At 46.6% G+C, this 23808-nt stretch overlaps 1 protein-coding gene across 2 annotated transcripts in view; it reads left to right on the top strand.

The window, feature by feature from the left end:
• kremen1 (kringle containing transmembrane protein 1) overlaps nt 1–23808 on the top strand; it is a 264680-nt gene that overhangs the window by 125107 nt on the left and 115765 nt on the right. For both annotated transcript variants that reach the window (XM_072497127.1, XM_072497136.1), the window contains exon 3: nt 2032–2123. In XM_072497127.1, the coding sequence (XP_072353228.1) occupies nt 2032–2123 (92 nt within the window). The remainder of the gene's footprint in view (nt 1–2031; nt 2124–23808) is intronic.

Below are 23808 nucleotides of genomic sequence, written 5' to 3'. Positions count from 1 at the left end.
TGGTAATTTCATCATTTGGATGTCATTCAGTAAATTCAGTGCCTCCAAGGGCAACATAACAAAATGCCGGTTTGAAGTACGTAGAGATTAATGATGAAAAAGCACAGAGAATGGTAATGCCAATCATTGAAAGTGGCTAGTACTGTCGTAGACCTTGGAGGTTGGCCACCCTGCCATGAATGTGTCCCTTATGTGTCACGCATGTTAAGGGGTACCAAGGTGTCACATGTGTGGGAAGGGAAACATATTATCAACTCCCTTTTCTGTATGTGGCGTACTGACCTCAGGATCACAAAGTTCTACAATCACAGAGGAAAGGTCTTGCACCACCATGTGTTCTGCTCCTCAAGATGTGGAGACATCCTCATACTGGACCAGCTCGTCCTTGCACTGAATCAATATTCCCTGCACAAGACAGGAACCTGTTCCACGATTCTGTGTGAGATAAGTGTTTTATTGAAAATAAAGACATTCTGTCCACTGCCAAAGATAACATTATTCTAATTTTAAAAATGTGGAGGGTTTAAAATATGTTTTATTTCAGGGGCCATTAGACAGTCATTTAATTCAATTACTCCAAAAGATATTTTGGACCCAACTCACAGGAGCTGTCAGGAGCTGTGTTAATTAGTGCTTTATTCCTGGCACCGTCATCTTTCCTGTTAACTCTATTCACTCTGCCTCTGCGCGTCGTCAGCATTCTCTACAGTTCTGCAACAATGTTATGATCAATGCTGTTCTTTTTTCAGTACTTTTGTCTCTGTGACTTTTTTTGGTTGCTCCTTGTCTTGCTCCTTTTATCTCCATCTGCTTTTCTGACACTTCCTTTTCTTTCAGTTCAAAGCAACAGATCTTTGCTTTTCGGTGCTGGGAATATTGCACAACTCCCATTTCATCGAATCATAGACAGTGCAGAAGGAGGCCATTCAACCCATCGTGTCTGCACCGGCTCTTGGAAAGAGCACCCCATTTAAGCCCCCACCTCCACCCTATCCCAGTAAACCCATCTAACCTTTTTGGACAATAAGGGCAATTTAGAATGGCCAACCCACCTAACCTGCACATCTTTGGACTGTGGGAGGAAACCGGAGCACCCGGAGGAAACCCACGCAGACACGGGAAGAATGTGTAGACTCCACACAGACAGTGACCCAAGCCATGAACCGAACCCAGGTCCTTGACACTGTGAAGCAACAGTGGTAACTACTGTGCTGAGGTGCCGCTCCTTTTTGAGGATGGGAGTCTGTCCGTGAGGGAACAAATGTGTGCACTCCGCTGGATTAAAGATTGCTTTCAATGGTGCTTCCAGCACTGACGGGCCTTTACACAATGTCAGTGTCTTGTTGTGGTACAAAACAGAATTTAGATTGAGCGAAGAAACAAATAACTATGGATCCATACCTTGGCACTGAACGCCATCTTCAGGAATGGAGACGAAGCAAATGGGGCAAGCTTTTGATGGGCTGCTTCAAAATCAGCAGTGGCCAGCAATGTAACTTTGGCAATGACACAGCCAATGTTTAATCAAGCAGCTCTCTCCTGGATTTGGCCCTCTTTAATAACTGAATATTTACACATATGAAAAGACAACAGTTCCTCAAAGAGGTGCTCTGTAAATATAGCTTTCAAGAGGTAATCTCAAAGGCCTTTGATGTGCCAACTCATCTCTGCTCATTGAGAGCTGATTGCGCTGATTTTCCATTTGCAGCGGGCTGACGATGACATGCAATGCTCCCAGCCTGTGATACAGAATGTGTTCCTCAGCTTCATCATTTGGACAGTCTTTGTCAGTGAAATCTCCAAGCATTGCCTTAGCTTTCTAACTGCAGGGGCACAAATCAAGCATTCTTCAGCCTCTTCTACTTCCATAAATATGTTTTTGCATCTCTGGAAAGGAAGGGACACGTTGCGTAGGCTGACAGGCGGTCTGCAAAACTGTTCTGTCTAAAGAAAGCACAATCTTGATAACTGCAGTAAAATAAACGTGATTGACCACAAAATACCCTAATGGATGGTCTCTTTCCTCTCCAGGAACCCAGACAATGATGTGAGGCCATGGTGTTATGTTGCTGAGTATGAAGATGGCGTGTATTGGAAATACTGCGACATACCAACATGTCACAGTGAGTAGGAGACAGGTTTATTGGGCAGTCATTGGGCTACCTTTCCATCCTTGTTATGGGTAGAAATGTGTTTTAATAATGTATCTACTTCGTGTAAAAAGACATTTTCAGGGTAATTAATTCTGTGATTGCCGAGGCCACACTTGCCAGGAATATGGTCATAGAATTAGGGCTACAATGTGGAACCTTGGGCGGGATTCTCCTGCAATTGGCGGGATGGCCCGACGCCGGTGCCAAGAACAGCGCGAACCACTACGGCATCGGGCCAACTGGAAGTTGCGGAATCCTCCGCACTTCCGGGGGCTAGGCCGGCGCCGGAGGGGCCAACCACCGCCGAAGGGCCGGCGCGAGTTGGCACATGCGCAGAACCGCCTGCGTGGTTCCGCACATGCGCAGACCGGCCAGCGTATTCCTGCGCATGGTTCTTATCCGCGCCGGCCATGGCGCAACCCTACAGAGGCCGGCGCGGAAGGAAGGTGTGCCCCCATTGTACAGGCCCACCCGCAGATCAGTGGGCACCGATCGAGGGCCAGGCCACTGTGGGGGCCTCTCCCGAGGCCGGAACCCCCTGTGACCCCCCCGAAGACTCCACTCGACGGCCTACCAGCCAGATCCCGCCATGTGGGACCATGTCCATTTCACGCCGGTTGGATTGGCCAGTAACTGATGGCCGCTCGGCCCATCGGGGCCGGGAGAATTGCCGGGGGGACCGCTGCCAACGGCCCCTGACTGGCGTGGTGTAAACCCCGCCTCTGCCCGAAAACTGGCGCCGGAGAATATGGCAGCCAGCGTTGGAGCGGCGGGGCGGGATTCACGCCGCCCCCCCCCCCCCCCCCCCCCCCCCCCCCCCCCCCCCCGGGATTCTCCGACCCGGCGGGGGATCGGAGAATCCCGCCCCTTATCTCTCACCCAGAATCATGGAATTGCTCTTAATAAGTAGCGTCAGTTGATTTTTACTAATTTATTTACAGGATTCAATTGCTGCTGGCAAAGTCAGATTTTATTACCCATTCCTAATTACCCTTGCAAAGCTAGTGGCAAGCTGCCATTTTGAACTGCAGCTTGGTGAACTGCACCTCATGGTGAACATACTCCAACAGTGTTGTTAGGTAGCCAGCTCTAGGATCTGAACTCATTGACATTGAAGTCATGATAATGCAGGACTTCGGAGAGAACTTGGAGGTGATGGTATTCCCATCTGCTTTCATTCCCTCATTCTTCTAGATGGTAGAGGTTGCAAGTTTAAGAGGTGCTGTTGAAGAAACAATGGTGAATGGGGTAGACGTTTTGTTTCCTAGTTCCTCTAATGGGTCAGTTAGTCTGAGAACTAGCCAGACTGGGACTGAGTGATGCAGAGCAGGATCGATCCCATTTTGGGTTGCGTCACCGATCCTCAGCTGAAGCAGTGTTTGGAAGTGTGACAACTGGTTGCATTGCCAATAAGTCAGCCAAGCGACCCTTGCTGGAAAGCACATGTGGGGAAACCTCAAGAGAGGACAGAATAGGGCCTGGCTTTGACATTCATACAGCTGAAGCAATATAAACAGCTGGACCATTTAGTTAATCGTAACTTAATCGAATAACGATTTGAATGATTCTTTTTACTTAATTAACTGGTGCTTAAATGTCACTCAGCGGGGTGTAATGCTCTAACTATGAGATGTGGCAGATCCATAACGCTTCCAGCGTTCAGGTCGATTACGTCTGCAGCAAGTGTAACCAATGGCAGCTCCTCACAGACTACGTGGTTTGGCTGGAGCAGCAGTTGGATGTACTTAGGAGCATGCAGGTGGCGGAAAGCTTCATAGATAGGAGCTATAGAGATGTGGTCGCACCCAAGGTGCAGGCAGACAGATGGGTGACGGCTAGAAAGGGTAGGCAGGCAGTGCAGGAATCCCCTGTGGCTGTCCCCCTCTCTAACAGATATACCATTTTGGATACTGTTGGGTGGGAATAGCCTATCAGGGGAAAACATCAGCAGCCTGAACAGTGGCACCGCAACTGGCTCCGTTGCTCAGGAGGGGAGTGCAAAGTGCAGGAGAGCGATAGTTGTAGGGGACTCGATAGGAAGGGGCACAGATAGGTGCTTCTGTGGAAGTGAAAGAGACTCCAGGATGGTATGTCGCCTCCCTGGTGCCAGGGTCAAGGATATCTCTGAACGAACACAGGACATCCTGAAGGGGGAGGGTGAACAGCCAGAGGTCATAGTACACATAGGTACTAATGACATAGGCAGGAAGAGTGTTGAGGTCCTGCAGGAGGAGTTCAGGGAGTTCGGCAGTAAGCTAAAAAGCAGGATCTCTAGGGTTGTAATCTCAGGATTACCCCGTGTCATGTGCCAGTGAGACTAGAAATAGGAGGATAGTGCAGCTAAATAAGTGGCTGAGCTGATGGTGCAGGAGGGAGGGTTTCATATTTCTGGACCACTGGGATCTCTTCCGGGACAGGTGTGACCTGTACAAGAAGGACGGGTTACATCTAAACTGGAGGGGCACTGATATCCTGGCTGCGAGGTTTGCTAGAGTCACTCAGGAGGATTTAAACTAATTTGGCAGGGGGGTGGGAACCAGAGCGTTACCTTAGGAGGTGTCATAACTGAAGGGAAAATAGAGAACAATAATAATAGAACAACATCAGCCTGTCTGTTCAAACATAGTGGTTTGAAGTGTATTTGCTTCAACGCCAGAAGTATAGCGGGTAAGGCAGATGAACTTAGAGCACTTATTAGTACTTGGAATTACGATGCTGTGACTATCACAGAAACATGGTTAAAGGAAGGGCAGGATTGGCAGCTGAACGTTGGAGGATATAGATGCTTCAGGAGAGATAGAGGGGGATGTAAAAGAGGTGGGGGAATAGCATTACTTGTTAAGGAGAATATTATAGCCATACTGTGGGAGGACACCTTGGAGGGCTCATACAATGAGACAATTTGGGTAGAGCTCAGGAACAGGAAGTGGGCAATCACAACATTGGGTGTTTATTAACGATCCCCCAACTGCCAGCGAGAGATAGAGGAGCAGATAGGTAGAGAGATTTTGGAAAGGTGTAAAGGGCTGTTGTGATAGGGGATTTTAATTTCCCCTATATTGACTGGGACTCACTTAGTGCTAGTGGTTTGGATGGGGCAGTATTTGTGAGGAAGCTTTCTTGATGCAGTATGTAGATAGTCCAACTAGGGAATTGGCAGTACTGGATCTGATATTGGGGAATGAGCCTGGACAGGTGGTTGAGGTTTCAGTAGGGGAACATTTTGGGAGTAGTGACCACAATTCCGTAAGTTTAAGGGTACTTTTGGATAGGGATAAGGGTAACCCTCGCGTTTAGGTGCTAAACTGGGGAAAGGCAAATTACGATAACATTAGACAGGAGTTGAAGAATTTGCATTGGGTGCGGCTGTTGGATAATAAATCAACATCGGACATGTGGGAGTCTTTCAAACGACAGTTGATTAGGATTCAGGAGAGTCACGTTCCTGAGAGAACGAAGGATAAGTATGGGAAGTCAGGGAGCTTTGGATCACGAGGGATATTGTGAACCTCGTCAAAAAGAAAAAGGAGACATTGTACGGTCTAGAAAGGTGGGAACAGTCAAAATCCTTGAGGAGTAGAAAGAAAGTAGGAATGTACTAAAGCGGGAAATTGGGAAGGCTAGGAGGGGTCATAAAAAGTCCTTGGCAAGTAGGATTAAGGTGAATCCCATAGCTTTTTATTCATATGTAAAAAGCAAGAAGGTGGCCAGGGAAAGGATTGGACCACTTAAGGGACAGTGGGGGGAATCTATGTTTTGAGCCAGAGGAAGTGGGCGAGGTACTAAATGAGTACTTTGCATCAGTGTTCACTAAAGAAAGGGACTCTGTAGAAGTTGACTCTTGGGTAGGGTATGTGGACAGTCTGGATCATGTTAACATCGAAAAGGAGGAGGAGTTCGGTCTTTTAAAAGATATTAAGGTAGTTAAGTCTCCTGGGCTAGATGGGATTTATCCCAGAATACTGAGGGAAGCAAGGGAGGAAATTGCTGGGGCCCTGAATGACATCTTTGTATCCTCATTGGCTACGGTGAGATCCCAGAGGACTGGAGAATAGCTAATGTGGTACCGCTGTTTAAGAAGGGTAGCAGGAATAATCCTGGAAACTATAGGCCGGTGAGCCTCAAGTCGGTAGTAAAATTTGAGAGAATTTTCAGGGACAGGATTATGCCCATTTGGAAACAAATGGACTCATAAGTGATAGACAGCATGGTTTTGAGAAGGGGAGGTCGAGCCTCACTAACTTGATCCAAGTTTTTTGAGGAAGTAATAAAGATGATTGATGAGGGGAGGGCGGTGGATGCTGTTTACATGGACTTCAGTAAAGCGTTTGACAAAGTGCCTCATGGCAGACTGGTACAAAATGTGAAGTCACATGTGATCAGAGGTAGGTGGTAAGATGGATACAGAACTGGCTCGGTCACAGAAGGCAAAGGGTAGCAGTAGAAGGGTGTTTTTCTCAATGGAAGGTTGTGACTAGAGGTTTGGGCCTCTATTGTTTGTGGTGTACATAAACAATTTGGGAAAATGTAGCCAGTTTGATTAGTAAGTTCGCGGATGACACCAAGGTTGGTGGAGTGGTAGATAGTGTTGATGATTGTCAGAAGATACAGCCGGACATAGATAGGTTGGAGATTTGAGCAGAGAAATGGAAAATTGAGTTTAATCCGGACAAATGTGAGGTGATGCATTTTGGTAAGTCTAACATATGGGGGAAATATATAGTAAATGGTAAAACTCTGAGGAATATAGACAGTCAGAGAGATCTGGGGGTGCAGGTCCACAGATTAGTGAAGGTGGACAAGGTAGTCAAGAAAGTATACGGAATGCTTGCCTTCATTGGAAGGGACATCGAGTATAAAAACTGGCAAGTCATGCTACAGTTGGATAGAACCTTGGTACGGGCGCACTTGGAATATTGCGCACAATTTTGGTCGCCACACTACCCGAAGGATGTGGAGGCTTTGGAGAGGGTGCAGAGGAGGTTTACCAGAATGTTGCCTGGTCTGGAGGGTGTTAGCTATGTGGAGAGGCAGAATAGACTCGGACTGTTTTCATTAGAAAGACGGAGGTTGAGGGATGACCTGATAGAGGTCTACAAGATTATGAGGGGCATGGATATAGTGGATGGGCAGGCACACTTTCCCAGGGTGGAGGGGTCAGTCACCAGGGGGCATCGGTTTAAGCTCCATAGGGTAAAGTTTAGAGGAGATGTGCGAGGCAGGTGGTGAGTCCCTGGAACGCGTTGCGAGGGAAGGTTGTGGAAGCATATACATTAATGGCGTTCAAAAGGCATCTTGACAAACACATGGATAGGATTGGTACAGAGGGATCCAGCATAAGGAAGTGCTGAGGGTTTTGGCAAAGGCTAGTATCATGACCGGTACAGGCTTGGAGGGCCGAAGGGCCTGTTCCTATGCTGTATTGTTCTTTGTTCTTCGTTCTAATATGCTAACACTCGTTCGCCAAAAATAGCCATCTTTGTAATGCGTCTGATATTCAGGCACTTGTTGGTAAATTCCATGATTCTGTTCTGCCAGTACAACTGCAATAGTAGGTAGTGCTTGTTAGTGAATCAAGGCTACACAGTAGCATAGTGGTTAGCACTATGACTTCACAGCGCCAGGGTCCCAGGTTTGATTCCCGTCTTGGGTCACTGTCTGTGTGGATTCTACACGTTCGACCGTGTCTGCATGGGTTTCCACTGGGTGCTCTGGTTTCCTTCCACTAGTCCCGAAAGACATGCTATTAGGTAATTGGGACATTCTGAATTCTCCCTCGTGTACCCGAACAGGCGTCGGAATGTGGTGACTGGGGGATTTCACAGTAACCTCATTGCAGTGTTGGGAATTTAAGAAAAATGCAAGAATGGCTGATGAAGTTTCCTTGGGTATCATGGAATTTACAGTGCAGAAGGAGGCCATTCGGCCCATCGGGTCTGCACCTGCTCCTGGAAAGAGCACCCACTTAAGACCACACCTCCACCCTATCCTCATAAACCAGTAATCCCACCTAATCTGAGGGCAATTTAGCATGGCCAATTCACCTAACCTGCACATCTTTGGACTGTGGAAGGAAACCGGAGCACCCGGAGAAAACCCACGCAGACACGGGGAGAAAATGCAGACTCCGCACAGACAATGACCCAAGCCGGAAATCTAATCTGGGACCCTGGAGCTGTGAAGCAACTGTGCTAACCACTGTGCTACCATGGCACCCTATGGGCATCACTGGCTGGGCCAGCATTTATTTCCCATATCTATTTGCCTTTGAGAAGGTGGTGGTGAACCACCTTCTTGAACTCCTGCAGTCCATGTGGTGCAGGGTAGAACCACAGTGTTGTGAGGAAGGGAGTTACAGGATTTTATCCCATATCACAGTATGGTAGGCTGGCACCAAATTAACTTGCGCTCAGCTTCCAAAGGGTGGGTTCTCATTCAATATTAGCCTGGTTTAAAGGAACCAGAGGCAAGGTTTTTCACCTCAAGGGAGAGAGGAATATTGAGACAAACTGAGCTTCATGCAAGCACCTCCAAACAAATCTAGGAAAGATCACAAATAATGAATTAGTCAGTGACATCATGGATGAAATGAAATATTAACGTAATGTTACACCACAGTACCAATAGACAGGCTTTCAGTTATTTTATTGCTGGCAAGGAGGGGGAATTGAAACTGAATGCAGCAAGACTGTAAATATTTTTGTGAAAACTTTCTCCCTTTCATATCACTAGCAATATGACATTCTTTTAGAACACGTCAGTTATTTAAAAGTAGTGAACCAGGGGAAAACCCTTGCAAAATGCATTTACAAGAGAGGGACACATAGATTTTTGCCATGAATGAGCGATAGTGTAAATGCCTGAAAATCGGAAGTCCCGTATCTGAACCTAGCAGTTCCCATTTTACAGATAATGGGGGTGGGGTACATTTCATCCATGCGTGGTTTACGGAGGTAGCTGGCCGTTTAAGTCATCATCTGCCTACACTGAAGTGGGGTTTCACTTGACCAGGAGTGTGAAACCCAATATGTGTAGATTAGATCAAGTAAGAGAAAGACCAAGATTTTCACTCCTTGGTCGGGTGTGCAAGAACTGGAGAATTCCTCCCTCTGCGAACCTGACTTTTAGAAATGGTCACCTGCAGTTACGATTTTTGTTCCAGAGCCCTGGGCTAGATTAGAGGTTGGGCTCACCATGCCCCGTAACAAGTGTAGATGCTGCCGGATGCAGAGGCTGGCTGGCAGAAGGCCTGCCACTGTTTTCCAGCACTTCACTTAAGTTAAAAGCAAGTTACTGTGGATGCTGGAATCTGAAACAAGAACAGAAAATCTGGGCAATTTCAACAGGTCTGACAACATCTGTGGAAAGAAAAGGGAATTAACATTTCGAGTCTGGACGACTCTTTGTCAAAGCTTTGAGATGGTCCAGTATTTTCTGTTTTTGCTTAAATTATGTTATTTTTGATAAGGATTTTTTTGAAAAATCCACCCACCAGCACCCCCCCCCCCCACACACTCTCCATGCCTCATCCATACCAACCTACGTTATCCCATGCCCCTCTACTGAGCCCCCATGGTTCTGCTAACCCATGCCCACCATCCACCACTCCTTTCCTATTACTCCCTCTCTGCAAACTCACCAGGTATCCTTTGACAGTTTCTTGACAGCTTTGACAGTTCCTTGACCGCTTCAACAGTTCCTTGACAGCTTTGGCAGTTCCAATAGGTTTTGCCCTTTTTATGCACAATCATATTTTCTTTTTAAAATTCCGATAGGTGCGTTATCTCTCTGAAAGGTGTCCCTGGACCAGATTCAAAGGGGTACCTTATCTCTCCAAAGAGGGAGGGGCAGCACGGTGGCAATGTTCAGCACTGCTGCCTCACGGAGGAGTGGAGTTTACACATTCTCCCCGTGACTGCGTGGTTTTCACCCCCACAACCCAAAGGATGTGCAGGACAGGTGGATTGGCCACGCTAAATTGCCCCTTAATTGGAAAAAAAATAATTGGGTGCTCTAAATTCTTTTAAAAAATCTCTCCAAAGAGGTACCATTGAAATGAATCCAGGAAATTCAGAGCTCCTGTTACCTGGTCTAACCTGCACACTCCAGGTTTCATACTCCTTGCCTATTAATATCCCACTCCAGTTGAGGCAGCAGGTAATTTAAATGACCAGCTGTTTCCATAGATTGTGCATGCAGGAACCCAGTCACACCCTCTGCAAAAATAGGACATTTTTATTTCAGAGACAGGGCTTAGAATTTCCTTCCATTTATGGGATTTTCACTTCATTGGAGGGACTCTCCATTGTTGCAAAAATCTGATCAAAGTCAGAATTTGGTAGATTCGATTGGATAGCCAGAGGTACCTCATTGCAGAGGTAAGGTAACCCTTTTGATTTGATCCCAGGATACCATTTGGGGAGGTCAGGTGTCCTTTTGAAAAACTAGGTGTAAATGAGCATAGAAAGTTCATAAGCTCCACTGTCAACCTCATTGGAACTGTCAACAGACTTTCTAAAATTGATTGTAAAACTGTCCAAAGGACCTGCCAAAGAGAGTTGTCAAAACATTTTAAAGTCTTTAAGTCTTTGAAAAACAAGTCTGCAGTTTTTTTTAAAAAGTGATTACTTGCTATTTACTCTGTTGACACAAACCCAAGGGCTTCTATCGCTGGATTAGTGCAACATGACTGATTTGACAACCATCCATTATTACCTAGGGTGCCTTTTACACAGCTGGATTGACATATACAAATGGTTATAAACTCTTTGATGTGGGACTATGAATTCCAATGCCTGTTTTATAAAGGTTTATGCACTCAAATGAAATGCTTGTTATATAGTTGAAGGGATGCAAATCTAACACATGGATTTTTATGAATGAGAGATTTCTTTTCAATATAGTGAAGTCTGAAATAGATGGTTAGAACTATTATTTTATCTCATCTCCTCATGGGCCCTGAGGTCTGCCCATGGTACATACTAAGTGTGTTTGCATGGGAAGTGTAAAAGAAAATGGTGGGGGACATAGGCTGGTATGAAGTGGCACTAAGTTGGCATGGGGGCTTTAAAGGTCCATGGATGTACAGGGTCATCAGTTGGCATGGAAGGTAGAAGGGTCCATGACACATGGATATGGGGCAAAGATTGACATCGGGACTATAAAGAAGCATGGGAGTGTGTACAGGGGCATAGGTTGGCATGGGTTGTTATGAATCAGGCTTGAGGAATGTGAGAGGTGAGGATTGGAGGGATAGTTTATATTATATTCAATCTTCAAGTTTTCATTCATGGACACAGTGCTGGAGACTGGAAGCAAGACTTCTGCCCAGTCCATCCCGCACCTGGCAATTCTTTACTTCTTTCTGGGTTGCACTGCCTCATTCATATTCTAGGCCAGTGTTCTTCAAAGTTGGGGGCGCGACCCGCAGGTGAGTCGCGGGCGGGTGGCTGGAGGGTGGTGGAGCCATTGTCCGCGGCGCTCCCGATCACGCAAATTCCCGCGCAGCAGCCGGCTTTTCATAACGCCGGCTGCAAGCGGCTGCGAACATGTTTTTTTTTTTTTAAATTGGCCGCACTGCGCATGCGTGCCCGATGATCGGCGCGCACGCGCAGTGCGGCCGCTATTTTTTTTAACGGTAGCAGCTTTTTGTTTTACATGTTCTGCAGTGGTTTTTATTCATTTATTCATTTATTTTATTCATTTTATTTTTTTTTACAAGTTCCAGGGGGTTTTATTCATTTTTTTCATTTATTTTACTCATTTTATTTATTATTTTATTTACAATTTCGGGGGGGCTTTTATTTGACAAAATTTTACGGGAAAAAAAATTCAGAACTTTGGCCAGATGGAGACTCCATACTTTCCGACACCAGAAGGCTTCACCTTCATCCAACAGGTTCCATTGGAGGAGCGTGTACGAGGGCCAAAGTGACCCAAAACCATTTCCTCCATTTTTGTCAGCAACAAACAAGGTAAGAGAAAATGGTGGGTCGCTCAGGTCGGCCGACTTGGGTCGCGAAGGTCGGCCAGCGTGGGTCGCGAAGGTCGACCGGGTTGGGTCCCGAAGGTTGGCCGGTTGGTAAAAATGCGTCCCCGGAAAAAAAGTTTGAAGAACACTGTTCTAGGCTACCAGACGCACCCCCACCCCCCCCCCCCCCCCCCCCCCCCCCCCCCCCGGCCCGCCCGCACCACCCCAGATCGAAAGGCCGATGTCTGGGCAGCCATCCTTATAAGTCAAGTTCACAGTGTGGTGGTTGTTTTGTTATGCTCTTGTCGTAGTGTAAGCTGCTTCCTTGATGTGCACTCTGACAAAGGAAGGTTCAGACTTGGAGATAGCTTTAACATGTTTATTAAACTATTAACAATTCCCCTGCTTGGATTCAACGCTACTGTTAATCCTTCTATAGCTACTCAGACTGACCAACCAGTCTGCTACAATCCACGTGGTGGGAGTGATGCTCAATCAACCCTGTGTCTGTATTCACTGAGTGTCTCCACTGGAAAGAGACTGAGCATGTGTGCTGTGTCCTTATATATGGGTTGGTGTAATTCCCTCCTGTGGTAGTGTCACCTCTGTGTGTATCGTGACTGCCCATTCGTCGTGTCCTATCTTACTGACCTATTGGCTGACTGGCTGTGAGTCATGTCTCTGGTGTTCCCTCTAGTGTCTAGCTAGGTGTAGTGTATGTACATTAACCCTTGGACGGCGGGCGGGAGGCGGCCGCACAATGGAGGGCTCCCGTTCGGCAATGGCATTTTCGGGGCTTTAAGCCCGGTCCCAGGGTCTGCGGAGGCGGCAGAAGCAGGGAGAAGGCACGGAGGAGGCACAGTGAAGACACAGGAGGAAAAAAAGAACAAAAAAAAATGTCGAGGGTGAGCAAGAAAACGGCCGGAAAAAAAACAGCTGGAGGTCCGTCAGGGAGTGGAAAGGTCACCGCGGGGTCACCAGGAAAAATGGAGGCTGGAGCACCAGGGAAGGCCGCACTGCTTACGGCTGAAGAAATAACTAAGGTGATGGCTGCGGAATTTGAAAAGCAGTTGGCGCAGATTGCGAAATGCATGGAGATGGTGAGGAAGGAGATGAGGGAGGTTTTGAGTGTGCTGGTGGAGGAGGCGGTTTCCCCGGTGAGGACGGAGGTGGCGAGCACAGTGGTGGAGGTGCGGGAGCAAGGGGAGGCGCTGAAGGAAGTGGAGGAGGCGTTATTGCAGCACGGTGATCAACTTGCCTCGATGGGGAAAGAGATGCGGAAGGTGATGGATACTAACAAGGATCTGCGAGGAAAAATGGAAGACCTGGAAAACAGATCCAGGCGACAGAATTTGAGGATTGTGGGGCTGCCCGAAGAAGTTGAAGGACCGAAGCCGACTGAGTACTTTGCCGCGATGCTGGCAAAACTATTGGGGGAGGGGTAGGATCCCTCCCGATATGAACTGGATCGGGCTCATCGGTCGTGGAGGCCTGTACCAAAGGCGAGTGAGCCGCCAAGGGCAGTGACTCTGTGCTTCCGTAGGTACAGGGTGAAGGAGAAGGTCCTGAGCTGGGCCAAGCAGAAGCGGGTGGTGCAGTGGGCTGGAGCTGGTATACGTGTATATCAGGACTTTACGGTGGAGCTGGCAAGGAGGCGGGCTGCCTTCAACCGGGTGAAGAGGGCACTGTACATTAGCAAGGTGCAGTGCGGCATTGTATATCCAGCGAAGCTGAGGGTGACTTACAAGCTCAGGGACTTTTATTTTGGAACGGCGGAAGCAGCGGAGGAGTTTGCGAAAGCAGAAGGACTGTGGCAGAACTGACAAATTGAGGAATGGCCATGTGCCGATGTAACCTCACGACTGTATTTTCTTCCTTTTTGTATCACTGCGCGCGGGTGTAGAGATTAAAGGAGCCAATGTGGTATATATTTGGACAAGGGAATGGACGGGACTTTCACTCGAAATGAGAGTTCTTTGGGGTGTAGGTGGGTATGCGGGGTTTGTGTGCTAAAAGGGGATCTTTGGGCTTTCCTAGGGCCGAGCAAGTGGGAAAGGGACCCGGGTGGGGGGGGGGGGGGGGGGGGGGGGAGAGGGGGAGCTGTGTAAGATTAAGGGTGACTACGGGTAATCCCTGATTCCTTTTTGTCATTTGTTTATGTAAACATGCGGGTTGAGGTTTGGGGGTTGGTGGGTAGATGGGATCGTTGTTATTATGGGGACTGACATATCTTGCTGATTATTGTTTATTGTTGATGGATGTAAATGTGGGAGAAAATGTGAAAAAGGAGGAGAATAAATTTTTTTAAAAAGTACATTAACCCTTTGTGTACTTACAGTGATGTATATCACCACATCCTCCTTTTTATCGTGTTACATATTTTCTGTACAGTGTTAAAGAAAATTGAACAAACCAGGCAGATGAGTGATACTCTGTACAAGTTATGATAACAGTGAACATTAAACAATAAGTCCAAATCATATGTACGAGTCCAAAGTTCATGAATTATTATGGTCGAGTGGCTTTCTTGTTTGGTTGGTGAGTTGGTGATGTTGATGGTGGCATTGCATTGTAAACGCCATCAGTGTCCCTGTGCTGAAGGAACAAAGAAGTGGTCAACTCACTTAGTTGTCGGATTTGGACTCTTTTTTTCTTTCGATGCTTGTGGTAGTAATTCTTGATGGCATCTGTCCTGAAAGCCAGGTTGCCTGTTGGTAGTGCAGCAAACGTGAATTGGTAAGATGCATCGTCCTGCCATGGTATGTCATTGTACTGAGCTGAGCAGTAACAGTGTCCCTCATTTGCAGAGTTGTACCATGTCATACCAGTCGTAGTTCCATTGGCGTTGTTTTTGTCGTGCTTGTTGTCGACGTTGTTGCCTTTGGTACGCTTCCTGCTATTGTCTTTGATGTTGTTGTTGTGGTGGTTGGTTTTGTTGCCGTGTTTGCTGCGCTCAAGGACCACACTCTGTGTATAATATGAGTCCTTCACACAGTTACCCGTGTTAGTGTGCTTTGTGGCGTCTGCCATCTCCTTGAGCGTGCCGTCACTGAGTTTGCGGCGCTCCCCATCTGGAGTCATGTCCGGCTTACTTGAATCAGCTTTGGCTTGTCGATGCTCCCCGTCTGGAGCCCTTTCTGGTTCACCTGAATCAGCTTTGGTTCCTTGATGCTCCCCGTCCGGAGTCATTTCAGGTTCACTTGCATCTTCTGAGGTTTCTTGATGCTCCACGTCCGGAGTCAAAACATTCAGGAATGCATTTGCTTGTGGAGAGGCTCGAGCGAATGAGGTTTGAAGTAACGTGGTGTCACCGGAGTCACCAGTTGTCACACTGTGATTGTCGAGTGCCTCTGTACATTCTAGCTGAGGTCTGTCACGTTGCACATCTGGTATGGGAAGTGGGATGCCATCGTCACTTGTCTCACATACAGTGGGTAGAGCCTCAGTGTCTTCTTGTCGTTCCCTTGAGCTGGGTAGACCGTCAGAGTCTTCTTCTGGTGGCTCAAATAATCTGGGTGGATTGTCATAGTCTGCTTGCTGTACACTTGAGCGTGGCAGACTGTCATAGTCTTTTGGTTGTTCACTTGAGCGTGGTAGACTTGCATTGTCTGCTGCTGGTTGCTCAGAGGAGGTTGCTAGACCCTCATGGTCTTGTTCATGCAAAGACTGTGCTTTGGAGTCTTGCATTGATTCTGTCATGGAGGCTGTCCACGAGCTCGCTGTGGAGGCTTGTTTCACTCCCTCTGTGGAGTCTTGCAGCGTTCTTTGTGTGGAATTGTGCATTGGTCTCTCTGTTGGAACTGTCATCACTTCTTGTTCATGCAAGGACTGCGCTCTGGAGTCTTGCGTTGCTTCTATCATGGAGTCTGTCCACGAGCTCGCTGTGGAGGCTTGTGTCACTGGAGTCACTTCTTGTGTGGAGACGTGCAGTTGTCTCGCTGTGGAGTCTTTCATCATTTTCTGTGTAGAGGCTGGGACCCTTTGTGGTGCGTGGACCACTCTCTGTTTGGAGTCGGGGACCCTTCGCGGTGCATGGACCACTCTCTGTGTGGCAGCAGGCCGCTCTCTGTGGGCTTGTACTGCTCTCTGTCTCTTGGTGTCAGGCCGCAGCATAATCCTGCACTCACGAGTCAGGATGTCATATCTGCTGGGCTGAAGATCCTCAAATCCGAAGAACTCGTCGTCGGGGTCGTCAATGTGCAACACGTCTAGTTGCGGTTCGGATTTGGTACTTGGGTAGCCTCCTAAGGTGGAAGCTTCGTCAGAGTCGTTGTCTTCCAAGACCATATCATCACGTTTTGAGTCGGAGCTGGCATTGGGCTCGCGATGTCCAAAGAAGAATTCAAGGTCTGAGTCATAGTCTTCAAGGACTGTATCATCTCTTTGGGCAGTGCTAACTGCTTGTTGCAGGGTTCTGCGGAGGTTACTTTCAGCTACTGGTCGAATTTCAGGCATTGAGCCTACCTCGTGGTGAGTTTTGGCACCTCTTTTACCTTTTCTTCTTGTATGTTCCTCGCAGAATTCTTGGAATTTGTCCAGGACTGCTTGGAAATTGCTTTTGTTTTGCCCCTTTGAGTATTTGAAGGTCTGGAAGATTTCAGCTGCTTCTGGACCCGCGATGGTAAGTAGAAGCTTTATTTTCTCTGCATCCACCACGCCATCTAAGTTGGACGCTACCAGGTAGATCTTGAATCTCTGCCTGAACCAACGCCAGTTTTCACTGAGATTGCCTTGATACCTGAGTGGTTATAGAACCGGAATCCCGAACATCATCTTGCCTGGCTGTTGTTGCTGGTTGTCACTGTTCGCTGAGTTGCAACTATATGGATTTAACAGTTCACTCCTGGAACCATGTTTTGTTGTGCTCTTGTTGTAGCATAAGCTGCTTCCTTGATGTGCACTCTGATAAAGGAAGGTTCAGACTTGGAGATAGCTTTAACACGTTTATTAAACTATTCACAATTCTCCTACTTGGATTCAATGCTACTGTTAATCCTGCTATAGCTACTCAGACTGACTAACCAGTCTGCTACAATCCACGTGGTGGGAGTGATGCTCAATCAACCCTGGCTAGGATTCTCCCCTACCCGGCGGGGCAGGGGGTCCCGGCAGGATGGAGTGGCATGAACCACTCCAGCGTCGGGCCGCCCCAAAGGTGCAGATTTCTCCGCACCTTTAGGGGCCAAGCACTCACCGTGAGGGGATAGGCCTGCGCCGGAGTGGTTTCCGCTCCACCGGCTGGCGTAGAAGGCCTTTGGCGCCACGCCAGCCAGGGTAGAAAGGGCTTCGCCGGGCGGCGGAAGTCCGCGCATGCGCGGGAGCGTCAGCGGCCGCTGACATCATCCCCGCGGATGCGCAGGGGGGGTCTCTTACGCGTTGGCCATCACGGAGGCTGTGGCTGAGGTGGAGTGAAAAGAGTGCCCCCACGGCACAGGTCGGTGGGCCCCGATCGCGGGCCAGGCCACTGTGGGGGCACACCCGGTGCCAGATCGCCCCGCGCCCCCCCCAGGACCCCGGAGCCCGCCCGTGCCGCCAGTCCCGCCGGTAAGGTAGGTGGTTTGATTCACGCCGGCGGGACTGGCATGACAGCAGCGGGACTTCGGCTCATCATGGGCCGGAGAATCGCCGGGGGGGGCTGCCGACCGGCGCGATTCCCACCCCCGCCGAATTTTCGATGCCGGAGACCCCCCCGGCGGGGGGTCGGAGAATCCTACCCCCTGTGTCTTTACTTACTGAGAGTCTCCACTGGAAAGAGACTGAGCATGTGTGATGTGTCCTTTTATAGGGGTTGGTGTAATGCCCTCCTGTGGTAGTGTCACCTCTGTGTGTATCGTGACTGTCCATTGGTCGTGTTCTATCTTACTGACCTATTGGTTAACTGGCTGTGTGTCATGTCTCTGGTGTTCCCTCTAGTGTCTAGCTAGGTGTAGTGTATGTACATTAACCCTTTGTGTACTTACAGTGATGTATATCACCACAGTGATATTCCTGTGCACAGTCTTGTAAATGGTTCGTAATGTGACCTCCAACCAGCTGTTGGCATCACACATCCCTCACATGATTTGAGATACCTGCCAGTTGGATATCTGAGATACCAGAGGATAGACACAGTTAGGATCGCTCCAGGAGAATTCACTGAATTCATTTACTGAATTCCCGTACCAGCCTCCCCGAACAGGCGCCGGAATGTGGCGACTAGGGGCTTTTCACAGTAACTTCATTTTAAGCCTACTTGTGACAATAAGCAATTTAATTTAATTTATTTATTAGTAGTTATTGATTGTATAATAGTCTGCTGGTTATATTTCCACATTAATAAATCATCTTTCTAGTTAAACAACCAGATGTTCTGTGTACCTCATTTCAACAGGCCATACCACCGAACACAACACACGGAGCAAGAGGTTCTCCTGTCTCTGTGCACCAGACCTGGGGGTGGAAATTTGGGCCATACTCTTGTATTTATGTGGTCTCTGTAGTCGCTATATGATGACATTTGCACTAATTGATTCAGATACAATCATTGCAGGTACATGGAATTACACTGCACAACTTGATAGGGTGACAATACTGAAATTAGTATGCTGTCTGACCAGCGAGAGTGGCATTTGTAGAGGGGAAATCACTGGTGGAAGGCCCATAAGTGTCTGGCAATAGAACTGATGGATGGAAGAATCACTAGTTATGGCCCACTGTGAATGGCACTTCCCACTGAGGACAATGGACCATGGAATTGCTCTTAATACAGTCAGCATCTATTAAAACAGGTTAAGGATCAATAGAAGGATAATGGTGGGTTATTCAGATAACAACATTATATAAGATGTACTGACCTTTAATTCAGGAATACAGCGTTGCTTCTGCCAAAATGTCGTGTTTTGTTTTTCAATTGTGCTCTATGTCTCATTAATTTTGCAGTGAATTTTTCTGGCACGAGTTTCATGGCCAGTAACAATAGTATAATCTTTGCAGCTACTGTCTTTATGATGTGGTGTTATTATAAGAAGATTCTTTTTAAAATCCGATATCCAAAAGTCGTTTCATGAAAATGGGGCAAGTAACTTATCATCCTTGCCATTTAAAAAAAAAAGTGGTTTAACTTGTCTTGTGTTTCCACCTGGTTTCCTAGGGTATAATTAAACTGTTCGAGAGTAGCTTGAAGGGTCAGGGTGTAAAGTTAAAAGCAGACTACACCACCATGACCTCATGCACCAGATTCCAACACATAACAATCTCCTAACTGCGATTGACTCTTCCCCACCCACTTTTCTATATTTTGTCGCTTTCTTTCCAGGTGTCAATGTTTCAAGTGCTAGGCAAGAGCAATTGAGGAACCTACTCCCAGGCATTTGCCACTTTGTAGATGTTTGGATTCATGGTAGAATCCCTGCCTGCGTCAGAGGGAGTGAAGTTTAAACTCCGCTTCAACAAATGGAGATCCTGAGTGATTTTTTTTAAATTTAGAGTACCCAATTATTTATTTTTACCAATTAAGGGCAATTTAGCATGGCCAATCCACCTAACCTGGACAGCTTTGGGTTGTGGGAGTGAAACCCATGCAGACACTGGGAGAATGTGCAAACTCCATACGGACAGTGACCCGGGGCCGGGATTGAACCCCGGTCTCCAGCGCCGTAGGCAGCAGTGCTAACCACTGCGCCATTGTGCGCCCCCTGGAGATCATGAGGCATACGAGCATCTAGTGGACTTGAGTAATGATGCACCACCCTACAACACATTCCCCCATCCACCCCATCCCATCCCACTCCACCTACTCTTCGTCATATAGATTTTGGGAGCCCAGAGCAGCCTTCTGCCGTATAGACCAGTTATAAAGATGATTGCAGTCCTGTCAAACTGTTATCCAGTCTGCAAATACATCATCGAATGAAGAATTGAAGACAGGAAAAGGACAACAGATTGTTACTTCCCCAGAGTGGTCTAATCCCGCACTCCCACTGACTGGCAGCAATTTCAGATATGGTGTGTCCGGTTAATTCTTAGGAGTTACTGCTCGCTGTGCCTATTTTTGTTCCTTTGCTTAAAAAAACAGATACACTAGATGTGTGCACATTGTGATTAGGCGATTGTTATGTGTTGGAATCTGGTGCAGGAGGTCATGGTGGTGTAGTCTGCTTTTAACTGTACACCCTGACCCTCCAAGCTACTCTCGAATAGCTTAATTATACCCTAGGAAACCAGGTGGAACCTCAAGACAAGTTAAACCACTTTTTTTTGTAACTGGCAAGGATAATAGTTACTCGCCACATTTTCATGTGCATTAGATTCTACTATTTGTAATTTTAGACTTTGGGCATGCTTAGCAATACCATAGCTTGAGGAGTTGGAGCTCAGAATCCATGTTAACATGCAGCACCCCTGAAAACAGGTCATTTATCTCATTGCTTTGAAAGAGTATTTTGCTTTGCAGAGAATGGCTCCTACACTTAGCTCTGTAATCTAATTTCTCTTTTTTTTTCTTTTCACTTGGCTCTGTAATAACAGTCACTGCATTACAAGAATAATTCATCGTATGTGGTGCACATTGAGAAGTTTCTGATAGAAGTGATGACAATGCAGAAACACAATTCACTCCTTTCTTTAATTTTACTTCTCCATTTTCTCTCTGACTCCCTTTATTCATCTTTCCCATACTCCTGTCTCATGTTTCCTCATTTCTGTTTTACTTTAAAAAGCAATGATGGCTTTAATCTGGCTCCTGTGCCACTGAGGCCTCAGATTTGGGGAAATTTTTTATAAATTTGCTCTGTTTTAGATATCAGATTAATTCAAAATATCCATTGACCAATAACAGCTGAAGCAGTGAAAATGGGCAGATACCTCCTCCAACGCGTATGTACTGTTCATGTTGACATTAGAATAAATACTACTTGAAGATTCCCCATCAGTTTGCTCCCTTGCAGCCATTTAATAGTTGTGAGGTACACTCCTTGGTGTCAGGTCATTTGTTAAAACCTGCCACCGTCATGGCACATGGCAGTGGCTGTTACTGGTCAGTGCCTAATGCCTATATTTCCCCATTTCTCACCTCCCCAAAATACAAATGATGGGATATACCTGCTCTGTTACCATGGTTTTATCTCAGAGTTGGCTAGCTTCTTGTTCCCAAAGACATTTTGCTGGAAACAATGGTCTTTTGTTGAATACACATTTATTCACATGCAAACAATTTACAAGGGTTAAGTAAGGCCAAGACATAGCTGGAGCTACTCCCAAGATGCTTCACACTGACCTGAATGACATCACTGTGATGTAGCTCCTTATGAGCATGCTGAGGAGCTAGAATTACAGTTCATAGAATCCATAGAATCCCTACAGAGCACAAGGAGGACATCCAGCCCATTGAGGCTGCATCAACCCTCTGAAAGAGCACCTACCCAGGCCCATTCCCCCGACCTATCCCCGCAAGCCCACCTAACCTGCATATCTTCGGACTGTGGGAGGGAACCGGAGCACCCGGAGGAAACCCACGCAGACACAGGGAGAACATGCAAACTCGACACAGTCACCCAAGGCCGGAATCGAACCTGGGTCCTTGTAGCTGTGAAGCAGCAGTGCTAACCGCTGTGCCACTGTGCTGCCATCACTCTTCACCTGCAACTTACCTCTTGGAGAACCCACATCCCACTGTTTCTCAGCAATCTCCGTGACTACATGTGACCCACAGTGTACCTTCAAAGTGGTTTCTCAGCTCTCATGTCTTGAAGTTATGTCAATTTTGTTTCGGCCATTGGCCAATGTTTTCTTGTTTTCCAAATCGACATTTATAGGTACAGGATTTAACCAGCCAGTCCCTCAAACCTGCTGTACCTTTCATATAAATCTTAGTTTGACTGCAATTAATTACCTTAGCTCCATATTCCTTGATATTCTTATTCAAGAAAAATAATCTCAATTGTTATCTCCAATTTCTCCCATGGCCACAGCCTTTTGGCAGAGAGAGCTCAAGAGTTTTCTGTAAGTAAAAGGAGTTTCCTCCTAGTTAACCCAACTCTGATTTTAAGATTACACCCCTTGTTCTTGATTTTCCCACCAGAGGAAAGGGCTTTCCTGTATCTGCCCTACCAAAACCCTCTCACAATTTGAACACCTCAATCAGGTCACCCCCTTATGCTTCTGCATTAAGTGGAATACAAGCCAAGCTAATGCAACCTATCCTCTTAATTTTACCCCTTAAACCTCAATATCATTACAGTCTGGTTTGAATTGGTTTTAAAATACACTTTCAACATCATAGAATCATAGAGTGATACAATACAGAAGGAGGCCATTTGGCCCATCCTGCCTATGCCTGTTCTTCGGTAGAGTTATGCAACTAATTGACTCCTGATCGTTCTGTGTAGTGTGATGAATGTAAGATATTATCATTATTTATAGTTTGTATTTTTGCAGTAATATTGTTAAAACCTAGGTTAAAATGCTTACAGACAGTGAGGCAATCAGTGATTTTTACATGGGAAGTGTTTTGCTAATAGATATTAAGGGCTGGATTCTCCGCTGTCGGGATTCTCCATTGTGCCGGCAGCCCGGGGCTTTGCCGACAGTGTTGGGCTGCCCACAATGGGAAACCCCATTGGCTGGCTGGTGAGCCGGAGAACTCCGCCCTCAATGTTTTCTGTTTGCAGATAGGAAACTAATGTTGTAACGGTTTGAGCATGGCTAAACAAATCAAGGCACATCTTGTAACAAGAGACAAAAGAATGCTGTGTGCTTTGAGTGCAGTTGGTGTAGCTAATGGGAGGGGCCAGGTCTGTTGGACAAGTAGTTGCTTCCAGCTTGGTCCTAAGAAAATGTTTATCTCTCCAAGGAATCTGCATCAAGATAGGCAAGTAAAACCTAATTGTTAACTTAATACATAAGTGGTATTTAAAATATCTAGGTTTCTTAATTGGAATGTCGAGACAGGTTTCAGGAAGCATGTTAAAATGTTGTACCTGTTAATGATAAAGCCATTTCTTTGTTGTCAATGAGCTTAATTCTGAGTTCAAATTAAAGTTGGTTTTAATATAAAAGTTGTCGACTGACCAGTTTTATCACTTCTGCTGTGCAGTAACATTTCCTCACAGTTTTACCAAATGCAAATAGTTGGCTTCTAATCTGGGATCTTAAGCAAAATTTGGTCTGAGGCCATAACAATAGTTTGGGTTTTTTTAAAAATCCTTCAAGCATTGATCCAATTCTCTTTTAAATGTTATCTTTGAATCTACTTCAACCATCTTTTCAGGCAGTGCACTGCCAACTGTAACAACTTGCCGTGTGAAAAAATAAGTTTCCTCACGTTATTTTGTTTTTTCTTTCCCTATCACCTTAAATATTTGTCCTCATATTATGACCTTCCTGTACTGGAAACATTAATGATTTTTATTGTCTTATTCAAATCTCCCTTTGACCATCTCTGCTCTAATCGGAGCAACCCCAACTTTGTCAGTCTTTCCACATTACTGACGTCCCTCATATGCACCCTCACCAAGGCCTTTAGAGAGAGAAAAAAAACTGGTTTCCAGTGATAAGTGCGTCAAAGTCAGTATTGTACTGTGAACCCAACTGCTGCTTTGCTAGCTGAATCTGCTCTGTAGTCTGTTAATCATGACTCTCAGTGAAGCTGACTGTGTATTTATTGATTGGGGTGTCATGTGGGCATCTACTTAACAGTATCGAATCAGG

Source organism: Scyliorhinus torazame, chromosome 1 (assembly GCF_047496885.1).
Source record: "Scyliorhinus torazame isolate Kashiwa2021f chromosome 1, sScyTor2.1, whole genome shotgun sequence".
Classification (NCBI taxonomy): Eukaryota; Metazoa; Chordata; class Chondrichthyes; order Carcharhiniformes; family Scyliorhinidae; genus Scyliorhinus; species Scyliorhinus torazame.
Note: the sequence above shows the minus strand (reverse complement) of the source record. Positions and strands in the feature narration are given on the sequence as shown.